Source organism: Pleuronectes platessa, chromosome 2 (genome assembly GCF_947347685.1).
Source record: "Pleuronectes platessa chromosome 2, fPlePla1.1, whole genome shotgun sequence".
In the NCBI taxonomy this organism is placed as follows: domain Eukaryota; kingdom Metazoa; phylum Chordata; class Actinopteri; order Pleuronectiformes; family Pleuronectidae; genus Pleuronectes; species Pleuronectes platessa.
Window position 1 is genome coordinate 1144555 of NC_070627.1, and position 13730 is coordinate 1158284.

Consider the following 13730-nt stretch of genomic DNA (forward strand, 5'->3'; position numbering starts at 1 on the left):
CTGCCTCGTCCTCGGCCAGGGGGCAGTAACTGATTTCCTTTTAAACGGTGGAGACGTGCAGTAAACGTGGCGTGATGCGTTCAAAGACACTTCGTGTGGTCCCTTCATCCACCAGGCCTCGGCCACAGGGTGAGGTGCGTGTGCTCCACTCAGCAGCTTCGAGGTTCGTGCAGCTCAGGAGCTGATTTACAGGGAAGTTTTCAAACTGAGTCTCTGGTTTGATTGACAGCAGCTGCTCCGAGATTCAACAGAAGGGAAATTAAATCCTGTAGATGAATCACAGGTGTAGAAGTTATTATGGAAACTGATAGAAATGGTGAAGCCCGGATGTTTAAGCTCAATAAACATCCCACAGAGCAAATTCATCAAATTGGACCAAACTACCACTGCAATAAAAAAATTATAATAACAATAATTCTACTAATAATAATAATAATAAATCATAACTGTTACTGCAACTGAGAATAATCAGACTCATTAAAGTGATGACCATTGTTCAGTGTGTGGATTATTTTCCATGTTAATGATTTAGTCTGTCAAATATTTGAAACATATAAAAATAAAAAATTACAACGTCCCGGAGTTCAAGATAAATTCAATTAAAACAGATTTTATCTACGTATAAGACAACGAATCTGGTTTTAATCTTTTGTTTTACTTTGTTTAACTCAAGAAATTGGAGCAAAATAAAGGTGTGTGTGTGTCTGAATTAAAAAATTTGAAAACAGCAAAATACACTGTAAACATGTACCTTATTACAAGTCCAAACTGTGCAGTTATTGAAGCATGAAGTTCAAATGAAGCCCCCCCCCCCGTCTGTTTCTTCTCCTCTGTCAGAGTTGAGGAACAGCTCGGGCGTCTTCTGGACGGGTGGAGTCAGCGGCGGCTACGAGTCGATGCTGCTGGACGAGGATCACGGTTGGCTGCTGGTCGGAGGCAAAGACCACATCTACCTGCTGAGGCCCGACCGCCTGGACCTGCCCTCACGTTCGGTGAGATGTTGAAACACGTTCACAAACTTCTCGGCATCGAAGGAACCGAGTCGGTGTTTGAAATCGAGTCTTGTAGCTGAAGTGTCGTGTTCCCTCAGGTTTACTGGCCGGCTGCCACAGAACATGTGGAGCACTGCAGGCTGGCAGGAAAGAGTCTGGAGGTAAGAAGTGTGGATGGATTATTTATTTATATTTATGTATCTCTGTCTCATATGGTGACTGAGCTCAGCATTAAAAGCCTTGACCACAGCCTCAGGGGATGTTTTCTGTTTTTCTTTCAGACGGACTGTGCCAACTTTGTCCGGCTGCTGCAGCCGTTCAACAAGACTCATGTGTACGCCTGTGGCACCGGAGCCTTCCAGCCACAGTGCACCTACCTGCACCTGGGACCCAGCACAGAGGTGAACATCCCATAATGAGTCAGACACAGAGCAGCAGGGTCACTGAGTCGTGATTGGATCAGAGCCGTCACATGTCTGCGTTAGAGCGTCATCAGAAAACTGCTCGTTAACTTTGAAGGATCAGAAAACGACAGAAGACACATCTCCTCTTCCTCCTGTCGGGAGGAGGTGGAGTCAATACATTTCAGATACAGGGGCAGCCATCTTGTACTAGTGACATCATTCACTGCCAGAGTCTCTGCAGCTGTGGTGGTGGAGAGGAGGCGTGGCATCAAGGTCCCTCTGATACACAGGCTCGACCAATCAGGAGTCAGTGTCAGCTGTCAATCATCACGTCTCAGACGGTTTTCATATCATCAAATAACTGATTCAAACATCAGAGAGAAGGTTCATGACCTTTACTGCAGACAGCCGTCATGTCCTCCATCTTTATTTACAGTCTGTGTTTTATCTGGTTGTGAACTTTTCTCTCTCTCTCTCTCTCTCTCTCTCTCTCTCTCTCTCTCTCTCTCTCTCTCTCTCTCTCTCTCTCTCCCCCCCCTCTCTCTCTCTCAGGAGCCGTTGTTCATGTTGTCTCACGCGGTCGAGTCAGGACGAGGAAAATGTCCCTTCAGTCCCAGAGAGCCGTTCACAGCCAGACTGACTGGTAGGTCTGACCAGCAGCACACACACAACACATTGTGTGTCTTCATGCACCCACCCACACACACACACACACACACACTAACAGCTGAATTCTCTAATGTTCTGGGGCGTACAGTCTGATTCCCGGCGGCAGAGCGTCCGTTCAGCGGAGGCGTGTGTGGTCCGCTCCGACAGTTTCACGTGTTGACGTCGGCACAAAACACAATCAACCACTTCAGGAAACTGAAAGAAAGAAACGCCATCAAATGTCTCGTGTTGACAGCAGCAGAAAAACGACTTTGACCTTTCACAGTAACTTTGTTATATCAGATGATTCTTAGAAGGATGGGACGGTTCCATCCGTCCAGTTGTGCTCTGCTGATCCGAGGTCAGGTCACAGAAGCAGCAGGAGGATCCTGAAGTGTTTCCAGGCCTGATGGGATGTATTTTCCCTCTTGTGTTCCACCCAGCACCCGACATGATGCTCGTCCCTGCAGGTGGTGGCTCCGGCTGCAGCACCACGGATTCCATAAACCGCTTATATTCATACAAACAGCCAAATACTAAATATTGGCTTGTAGATGTGTTGAGTCCAGGACTCTTATCTAACATGTGACATTTGGTGCAGATTAATGTTCACTGAAGTTAAAACAACTTCCTGTTCACGAAGAGATGTACGTTTCCTCATCAAGGTGTTTACGTTGCACCGACCACATTCAAAGTCGATCTGTTTGTTAAAGTACGTTTTGTGTGAATAGCTAACATGTGTCCAAGAATTTTTTTTTGTACGTCTGGGTCTGATTAATTTTTTAAATGGCTGCAGGGGCTGCTCTTCAGGGGGCGCTATCGAGTCAGTTGGCCATGCACAAAAACAAATGTAACGAGGGAGATGTTTGATATAAATTACTCTTTCCACTCTGTGGTTTGTCGTTGTTCGTCCTGAAGATGGTGAACTGTACGCTGGGACCTCGGTGGACTTCATGGGAGCAAATGCTGCGATCTTCCGCACGACGATCCAGGGCAGCAGTCAACACTACATCCGCACTGAAGCCCACGACCACAACTGGCTGAACGGTGAGACGCACCAGTCTGAGCCTTGGTTCAGGATTCCAGCAGCTTCCTGAGTCAATGAGCTTCTTCCCTCCATCTGAAATCCAGATATGATCTGTTTCCCTCGACCCTAACGTTCCTCCTCTTCCTCACCCTCCCTCCTCCTCCTCTCTCCCTCAGAGCCAGAGTTCGTCGCCTCCTTCTCCATCCCGGACACTCACAGTCCCGACGACGACAAGGTTTACTTCTTCTTCAAGGAGAAGGCGGTGGAGGCGGGCCAGTGGGACAAGAGGGTTTATAGTCGTGTGGCTCGAGTCTGCAAGGTAGAAAGAGGCAGAGAGAAAATGTACAACACAACAATCTGTTCTGCTCTAACATCCCACAGACTCACAGGAGAACTGATCAGGGACACGGGAGGTTTCTCTACTTTGTTATTAAGGTTTTTGTGAATATAAAAGTTCTGCAAAGTTCAAAAGCCCAAAGTTTGTGGTAAAGGGAGAAAACACTGAAGCTCCTGAAGCAGCTCGTCTGACTCACCTCTACTGAAGCCAGGGCGCTAACAGCTCCGACTCAACGGAGTGAAAACTTTATTTAAACATAAACGTTGATCCGTTGAATTGTTGTCGTTCTTGTTGAGGAAAATCTCGGAGGTGGACGACATGAGTTTAAATACGTGCTTAATAAAAGACACTTGATGTTCCAGCTTCTAATATTTGATGTGAAACAGCAGCTGCTGAACTTAACAAGAGTCACTGTCTCTTTAATAAGGCGGAGTTTATATACACGTCAATGCTGATTGGACGATATATCTGACACACCCACCAAACAGGAAGAAACAAACCTCAAAGCCTGTTTACGCAGTTTTAATCTTTATCAGGAGGGGGGGTCTTAAAGAGACAGGAGCTAGACGTGTTTGAGACAGAGGCTGAAAAGAGGAGCTGCAGCAATGGACAGTCTGAGGAAAGTGTCTCCTGAACCTCAGAGCATGAAAACATTTGATCAACCTGAAGATGAGCAGAATGTTTTCCTCTTCATCTGGATCCAGAACGACGTCGGAGGGAGGAGGAGTCTGATCAACCGCTGGACGACCTTCCTCAAAGCCCGACTCGTCTGTTCTGTCCCCGGACCGTCCGGGGTGGACACGCACTTCGATGAGCTGGGTAACGTCCGTCCCTCCTTTTCCTTCCTTCTCTGCCCTCCACCTCTTCTTTGACCTCTGGAACAAACCAGCGTCTCCTCCTTTATCTTCTTGTCTCTGAACTGAAGAGGACACGGTGTGAATCTGTCCCCTCCTTTCCTTCCCTGTCCTCCCATGTATTTTATCACCTCAGCTTTTTGAAAGAGGCTGTGAACTCTCTCTGAATCTATCGGTTTATCTTTGTTGCCTTTTTATATTTATTGAAATGTAAATGAACTGAATTTATTGATCTTTTTCCGTCTTTTCAAACCAGCAGCTTACAATGACCCCTGACCTCTTGACCTCCTCAGTGAACAGTGTCTCATTCATGATGTTGAAGTTCAATGCTGTGACTGTGTGTTGTGTTTCTTTTCCAGAGGACATTTTTGTTCTGGAAACCAAAGACCCTCAAAATCCAACCATCTACGGCGTCTTCAGCACGTCCAGGTGAGAACACGCCCGTCACTCAGCAGCTCCAGGAAACTTAGATATAGATGTTTAGCTGTGATGCACGTGTCATGATGACTTGACTCAAAGTTCCAGAAGGTTCTTTGGAGACTTGACGTCCTTGTTGGAGGCTACAACCTCGAGAAACACACAAACGTTCATGACAAATCCTTTCTATTGGGTTTTTTGTGTCACTAAATTACTACTCACTATAAAGTGACATTTTATTGAGCTGTGTGATTATGTAGAGATGATTTTTATACCCTACATAGTGCACTCATTGTGTAAAGTAACACAACCGGTGGTCAACAACCCAAGAGATACACATGTTGACCATCATGCCTTGTGTTCAGCTGATTGAAAGACAAATGGCCGACAGACGAGAGGAGAGAGAGAGAATCGTGTGAATAACTGGGACTGGATGGAAGCAGCAAAGGACACTAAATATATTTCTATTTATAGATACAAAAATATATATATATTATATATTTACTCAGTTTATTCTAAACAGACTGACCCACAGCCAGGCAGCCTCGTGCACGCCCAGCGGTGAGGCAGATCAGAGCTGTGGGTGTGTGTCGGGGTCAAAGGTGAAGAGGCCCGGCCGGTTGTGTTATTTTAACCCTGACGTATAAAAGCTCTCCCACTTCTTATTTCCTCTTCCTGTCCTGTTCTCTCTGTTCCTTCTCTCTCTTCACTCTCTCATCCCTTTCTTTCTTTACTGTAGCGTCCCTGTTCAATACAAAACATTCCCTGACTGTCTCCTCCTCCTCCTCTCTCTTCACACTCTGTCGTTCACCACCTCCACCAACACCTCTTCTCTGTCGTCCACAGTTCTGTATTTCGTGGTTCGGCCGTGTGTGTCTACTCCATGGCGTCGATCCGTGCAGCTTTCAACGGACCGTTTGCCCATAAAGAAGGTCCCGACTATCGCTGGGTGGAGTTCAAAGGTCACATCCCATATCCCAGACCTGGAGCTGTGAGTACACAGACATCACAAGAATGAACAAGTCTTTGAAATCATAAACTCATAAATATCAGACTCCTAAATTAGCCGCTTCTTTTTTTTCATTTTCACACAGACACACACACTCACACACACACACACACACACACACACACACAGCCTCTCCCCTCTCACCATGTCTCTCGTCCTCCAGTGTCCCAGTGAGACCTACGACGCTCTCCACAAATCCACCAAGGACTTCCCAGACGAGGTGGTGAGCTTCATGCGGCAGCATCAGCTGATGTGGGAGCCGGTCCCGCCCCTCGGAGGCCGACCAATCATAACCCGGGTCAATGCGCCCTGCATGTTCAAGAGAGTGGTGGTGGACAGGGTGGAGGCCGAGGACGGACCTTACGACGTCTTACACCTGGGAACAGGTGAGGAGCAGAGAGAGAGTTTGGGAAAGAGGCCGGATGGACATGTTCTTTTTGTGTACTGTGTGTACTATGTGTACTATGTGTACTGTGTGTAATATGTGTACTATGTGTACTGTGTGTACTACAGAGCTCAGACCGTATAGCACTTCAGAATTTCTGTCAATAGAAAACAAAAGTCCTGGTGACTGGAGGAGTTTGCTTGTGACATCACACGGCCTCTACTGCTCAAGGGCTTCTTGCATCTTGCAGATATGTGGCGTTCATTTCTGAGGACGTGCACGAGCGACTCATCACCATCTCAGGATAGATGAGGAAGCCATGACGTGCACGTGTCTCCGGCCTTGAATGGAAGAGTTGAAGGAGAAGAGAATTTACTTTGAGGCCTGAAGCAGCTGAAGTGATAGAAACTGAGAGAGGAGAGAGGAGATGTCTCTTAGGACCAGATCCATGTTTCCTCGTGAAGTTCTCAGCCTGATGAACCTTGACCTCCACTCACTGCAGGTCATAAAAATAAACCACAGAGTCATAACTGTCCTTTGATTGGACGTAAACACTTTAATGGACGTCAGGCGTGCTGCTGCAGCCTGGAGCTTCACAAACTCAGGTGTTCTAACTAAAGAATGAAGAATTGAACCCATGTGATGTCAGAGGTCATCAGTGGAGACCTGGTTGGACTGAGGAGCTGCAGGTTGTGCACAGAGAACCAGTGTGAACCAGCAGGGGGGGCTAGAGGGAGGCTGGGTCTCATCTACTCAAGCCTATGAGTGTTTATGTTTACTTATAATGTTCAGTTTGTGTTGCAGGTTAATACTTTATTTAATTTTATTCTCTTAGGCCGAGCTGTGATCACTGTTACAGACTTGACAAAGCTCCTCCAGACCTGCAGAGGGCGCTACACAGCTGACACAGACTCCGAGTTCAGAAAGTGAAGCCGATGCTGAAGCACCTGAATCCTGTCTTCTGTGTAGTGACCAGCAGGGGGCGACTCCTCTGGTAGTTTCTATAGAAAGTGACTCTACTTCTCACTTTATAACGTCAGTAAACATTCAGGAGTTTATGTCTCAGTCTCTAGGGGGGTACACCACAGTGTGACTGACAGCTGCTAGTGTCCAATGGGTACAAGTGGGCGTGACCTCGAGCTCTCAGTCAGGCTCCACCCCCCGTGTCACACAGGGATGTGTCCTGTGTTACCGTTGCGACAGTTGAAGAATGTTCCATGACCTTTCTCTCACTTCTCGTTTGTGAGAATTGAAGTTTATCTGATGTTTTATCGATGAGTTGTTTTTGTGTTGTTATTCTGATCATCGTGAATATGAAATGTGCGTTGACCTGAACTCTCTCCTGTCGTGGTGCAGATGATGGGAAGGTGGTGAAGGTGGTGTCGGTCACCACAGACTCCTGGGACCCAGAGGAGATCATTCTGGAGGAGCTGAGCGTCTTCAAGGTGAAACTCATCTGTGAATGAAGTTTTAATGCTGCTTCTGATCCAGGGACAGAAACACCTCTCACAGGAAGTACAGTGATTTGAGCTGGTTCCATTATATGTGCACACGTGGCCCTGTGTCCTGAGGGGCTTCACTGCAGATTGACCTGATGCCAACTACACCGTCTCTAAAAGAGAAGAGCAGATATCAGGACGCACATTTCCCAAGATCCTCTCTGTTCACAAACACACCAGGAAGACGAGCAGAGACATGACAGAAAATAGGAAATGCACATTCTTGTGTTTTTGTATTTAAACAGATGACGAAGATGAGGAGGAGGAGGAAAAACAAGGAGAGGATGTAAGAGAAGGGAAAGAGAATAAAACCCTGTGCAGGTGAAGAGAAAAGAGAACGAGAACAAACAAACAGGAAACCAGACGCTCATGGTTTCCTTCTAACTGAGACAGGAACTGAGTCCTTCTGCTCGTAAAGAGCTGAAAGTGACGGCTGCAGGAGGAACTGGTTGTTTGCTTCCTCACTGGGTTCCAGGTGGGAGGCTGTGGTTGGGGGGTTTGATTTTCCTTCATCTGCCCCTCGGCTCCTTCACAGCGGTCGGGGGTCACTGACTCTCCTCTGTGAGACGGTGAAATGAGGCAGTGGTCCAGAAAAATGGAGCTGGGGGGTAATTATCCCTCTGATGAAGAGAGAGACTCATTGGAGTTCTGACCTCAGAGCGAGGCCGCAGCCTTTAACGTTAACCTCGACCTCTGCACGGCTGAAAGATCACTTCAGTTAAAGACCAGTAACCAGTTGTGAGTCGGTCACATGAGGCCGACGCCTTCTTTTCCAGGTTTGACTGCAGACAGAGAGGTTTGTTGCTCCTGAGGCCGAGTTAGAAACACACACACACATTAACCACCCGGCTGTGAGGAAGAGGAGGGAGACGAGTGGTTTTCATGTTCAGTGGATTAACGACACAAAAGGACTCGACCTCAGGCACCAAACCAAAATCCCATTTGACTTCAGGAGAAATGAACCAGATGTGAAAAGTTGTTTTGCTCTTCTCTGAATTTCTACAATGAAAATCAGATTCATAGAAATGTGATTGTTATCAAACTCCCATGTATTAGTCTGGTTCTTCATTAACAGTCCATTTTTCTTGTTATTCCTCAGAGTCCGACTCCCGTCCTGAGCATGGAGCTGTCCACCAAGAGGGTTCGTCCTCACTCTTTTATTCACATGCACAGAAAACATCTAATTAAACATGAACACATTAGAGCCTGAAGACAGTCCAGTTAACTCCCTCAATGAAATCAGTGTCTCTCTGTGTCGTCCGTCTCGACCACAGCAGCAGCTGTACGTGTCCAGCGAGCTCGGCGTGGCCCAGCTGGGGCTCCAGAGGTGCGAGCTGTACGGGACGGACTGTGCTGAGTGTTGTCTGGCCAGGGACCCCTACTGCTCCTGGGATGGACAGACCTGCTCCAGGTTCTTCCACAGCAGCAAGAGGTAGAGAGGGACGGAGGGGTAATGAGGACACAACTCGTTCAGAGCAGTTACCACATGGACGTCTAACTTTCCCTTGGTTTGGTGTTAGGAGGGCTCGGAGACAGGATGTGAAGTATGGAGACCCCTGGAGTCAGTGCCCAGTCACAGAGGACGGTGAGTTTCCTCCGTCTGATGTGAAGTCTCTTTATATCAGATGATCTCAGGAGGGTTCCCACATACACACTGTGGGTGATGGATCCTGGGTTTAGAAGCTCCACAGCGATGGGATGCAGAGCCTTGGTGGTTTCAGCTGTTTGGCCACTGGCTCCATCAGAAATCTGCATGAATCCACAACTGTGTTTGATTCTCCAGTCTGGATCCATCCAGAAGCTCCAGTTCATACTGGGTTCAGTCTGAGCAGCTTCTTCAGTGGGTTGTGTGTTTATTTCATTAGAATGTCCCTCAGTCGAGCTCACACCTTCACCAAGGCCCAACTGGATGGAATCAAACATATAATATAAAAATCAGTCTGGATTTATTTCATCAGGATCCAAACTGATCTCCCACAACCCGATGCCCAGAGGGAGAGAAGGACCTGCTGAAGAGTGACATGTTATAATCACAGCCTTGATGAGGCTTCTTCACGTCTGTTGTGGAACTTTAATGTTTTGCTCTAAAGTCACAGTTTGATCCACATAATTACTGTAATAAGAATTTAATGTTGGAATATTTTCCCTTTTTGTACTAACTTCAAAAAATGTTATCACAAATAGTAAATTCTATTTTCTGTTGAATTCAAGAGGGAAACACTGAATATTTAAACAGTTTGAGGTCAATTTTGTACAATAGTTAATTTTACAAGAACATTTTCCAAATGTTTATTCTTATCTCTACAAAACTAAAGTTTGAATTGTTTCAGTTAAAATTCCTTCTTGAATATTCTCTGCTGCAGGTAGAAACGAGGCGCCCTCTAGAGGCTGTTCTGTGTAACTGCAGCTTCCTCTGCTTCAACACAGCGGCAGTAAAGATTATTGAAGTTTTTTTTTTTTTTAGATTAGATTAGATTCAAGATGTGAAAAACTTGATCAAGTTAAAGTAATGATCAAGTTTTTCACATCTTTTATTTCTGATCTCAGAAATGTTCCCATGAGGTGTTGATGTGTCTTCTTCTCTTTCCTCTCTCTTCCTGTTTAGAACATGTTTCCAAGAAAAACTGATTCTTATGGTTTTTCAGATTCACATGAATCACATCCTGAGTATTTCCCATGATCTGCAGCAGAAACTCTCAATGCTCTAAATGTTTCTCCCAGTCAGACTCTGCCTCCGTGGAGGAGAAGTCTCTGTACGGCGTAGAAGGAAACTCCACCTTCCTGGAGTGCGTTCCTCGGTCGCCTCAGGCCGAGCTCCGGTGGACGAGCAGCTCGAAGACAACTGAGGACAGAGTGAGTCTGAACCAGGAAACCTTCTGTCCCCATGAAACCTGCTGCTGGTGTCTCTGGTTCAGGAAGAAGAACGTTCCAGCTTTAACCTGATGTTGAATCACTTCTCCTTGAAACATAGAGACTTAAACACTATTAGACTGTGACCATCTTCTTTTCAAAGACAGGAAGATGCTTTCAGGAGGGATGTGGCTGTAAAAACACAAACATGATGCAACTTTGATCCTTTTCCAAATGATTCCACAGGTTTCTAGAACCCTGAACATTGATGTGTAATTCCTCAGTTTCATGTTACATTTGCAACTTTTCCAAAATCGTGATGGATGAAATGAATCCACAAAACAAACGTCCAGTTAGAAGCAATACAATCAACAGAATAAAAAGAAGATAAACAAATGGTGATGAATAAAGAGCTGCAGTAATTTGGAAGGCTAAACAAACAGTGAGTTCAAGTTAAAGAGAATCTGAGCCTCTCTGAATGAAATGTGTGATCTGACCTGTGATACTTATATAATAATAATATCTATATAATAATATAAGACTGATTTGGAGATATTACTGAAAGAGTCTGTTGGTCTTGTTCTGATTGAGACGCCCCCTAGTGGCAGCAAATCACAGATAATGTGTTTAAAACATGAAAAAGACTTAAACGTAAACCTGATCTTTATAGTTTAACACGATAAAATCAAATCTGAAGACTACTGCTGCATAATGGGAGGAAGAGAATCAGACTCTCAGTAAAGGGACTATTTCTTTGGTGGAAGTCTCCTTCTTGACACGTGACACCAACTGTCTCTCCATGAGCAGATCAGTGAAGAAGCTCCGTCCTCTGCTCTAAACATCCTCTCTCTCTCTCTCTCTGTCAGCGTCCTCTCAGCGATGACCACCGCTCTCTCCACATGAAGCGTGGGTTGCTGGTTCAACGCCTAGAGCTGGCTGACGCAGGCCTCTACACCTGCACCAGCCACGAGCACTCCTACAGCCAGGTCCTGGCCCGCTACCACCTTCACATCATCCCCAACCACAGCCTCCACCCGGCTGCCCCACACCAGCAGAGCCAGGGCCCCAGCCACGGGAAGGCTGGCCCGGCGGGGGGGGCCCTACCCGTGTTCCCGGGCCCTCCCCCCCCGGCGTCTCTGCCGGCACTCAGGAACTCGTGGCTGCCGCAGCACCGGAGCTACAAGGACCTGCACATGGTGGGGAGCAACAGTCTGAGCGTGGACGAGTACTGTGAGCAGCTGTGGTACCGAGAGAAGCGCCGGCAGCAGAAGCTCCGCACTCTGAAGCTGAAACAGGAGAGCAGGAAAGCTCGGGTGAGGAGGAACAACCCCCCCGAGCCTCCTCTCTAGTCGGCTGCAGGACAGAGACTCAGGACAACAGCTCCTGTGAACTCAGAGGACAACAACGCTTTGTTTTGGAGCAAAATGCATTAAAGACTGAGTGTAATATAAAACAGAGAGTAGTATATACTTAACCTGAATATTAGACACCGTGGAAATAGCAGTGTAGGAAACGTGACTTGTCTCTGAACTGGTGTTACCAGCAGCGTTCACTGTGGTTTGGAACCAACAGCAGCTGGAACCTGTGGTTCTCTAAGTTCAGAGCAGCAGGACGTCCTCAGGCGTCTGAATCACAGACTGGAAATAAAGTTTTGCAAAGCGTCTCCACTTCTCCCTCGATCCAGAAATCAAGTCCAAACATCTCACGTACGAACACTTCCACCTCACGATGATGACCTCATTCAGAGTTCCAGTCTGATCGGGGGATGGAGCCGTGGTATCCAGGTCGAACCCGTACACAGGCTCGACCAATCAGGAGTCAGTGTCAGCTGTCAATCATCACGTCTCAGCCTGTTTTTATATCATCAAATAACTGATTCAAACCAAACTGATCAGAAACACTTGAACAAACATCAGAGAGAGAAGAACGAGCTGAAATGACAGAAACATTTTTTATTTAACGTCTACTTGGATTCTTATTTTTTTGCAATTCTGCAGTTCAGCAGCCAGCCACCAGGGGGCAGTTGAGACGCTTTGGCTTCACTTTTAGGAGCTGCCATGTCGTCCATCTTTATTTACAGTCTACGCTCTGAATTATAATTCAGCTCATCACAAAGGCTCCAAGATTCTTTGGTGTGTGACTTGTTTCATCATGGATCCTTGTTGTTGACACTTTAAAAGACAAACTCTGTGTCAGATATGATATTCATATTATATTAAAATCATCATGATCTACATGTATTTATGTGTTGCTGATCTACACTGATGAGATCTAGACCTCATACTTATTACAGTGGGTGGATTAAAGGCCTGAGTGGAGACGCACACATGAAATGGACCTTGCTTGAAAATACCTGGTATGTGCATCTTATCAGTTCTGCCATGTAACTAATAATTATTATTCATGACGATGTATATTAAAGAACTCTATTTTGTATGGTTTTCTTCCTTCATGTGTTAGAGTTTAGTATTTTGTGTTTATACTTTAACAAACGTGTGTTTTTCTTTGAATCAAATAAAAACAGTTTTTTAACGTCACGATTCTCCAATAAACTTTGAGATCAACTTGTTTTATACTGTATGTGAATAAAACACTAAATCACAACTTACATGTCAAATAAATCCAATGAAAAGATGATCAAGGCTTTGGTCAAGTTGTCTGTGAAATAGAATTTACACTCACATCAGTTTTATTTCTTGTTTTCATAGAAAGTAGTTTCTATGGTGGAATTCCAGTTCATCCAGTTTAGACTTGATGGGAAAACCATGTAGTCTGCAGCCAGGTGCTCTGGCTCTTTGCTGACACCTTGTGGTCAAACACTGGTACTGTTTCTACTTGGATCATTTCACACATCGAACACTCGTCTAGTCAGAGAAAAGAAGGGGATGCAAATCTCAGCAGTTATTGAAATACACAACGGTCAAATGATGCATCACAATGCAGCTGTATTTCTATATATCTATAAACCAACACTGTGACTGGACTGTATGAATGTGACCTGACGTGGCAGAGTTCTGCAGATGGAGTCACACATTCAGCTCCAACACCAAATATAACAACCTTCACCTCACAGGAGGAAACATGGGTTTGAGCTCAGGCTTCATTTGATGGAGTTGGCCCGTTTGGGAGTTTTCCACATTTTAACAAACTATTGACGAATCAGACCGATCTCAAGGAAACACGTCTTCATCGAGTTCACATGATGTTACAGTTAATGACAATAATAATAATGAATGTTATATATATATATATATATATATATATTTAATTTTAGAACACACACACACACACACACACACACACACACG

General features: G+C 45.6%; 1 protein-coding gene across 1 annotated transcript; it reads left to right on the top strand.

Annotated features, from left to right (window-relative positions):
- Positions 1-74: 74 nt before the first annotated feature.
- LOC128457376 (semaphorin-3D-like) lies at positions 75-13059 on the top strand. Its single transcript, XM_053442042.1, has 17 exons — positions 75-129; positions 838-992; positions 1091-1153; positions 1274-1393; positions 1949-2039; positions 2963-3091; positions 3248-3390; positions 4113-4227; positions 4622-4691; positions 5526-5670; positions 5852-6074; positions 7430-7518; positions 8672-8713; positions 8847-9004; positions 9093-9157; positions 10298-10425; positions 11289-13059. Exons 1-17 carry the CDS (start codon positions 75-77, stop codon positions 11769-11771), a joined length of 2274 nt encoding a protein of 757 aa, XP_053298017.1. The 3' UTR covers positions 11772-13059.
- The last annotated feature ends 671 nt before the right edge of the window (positions 13060-13730 follow it).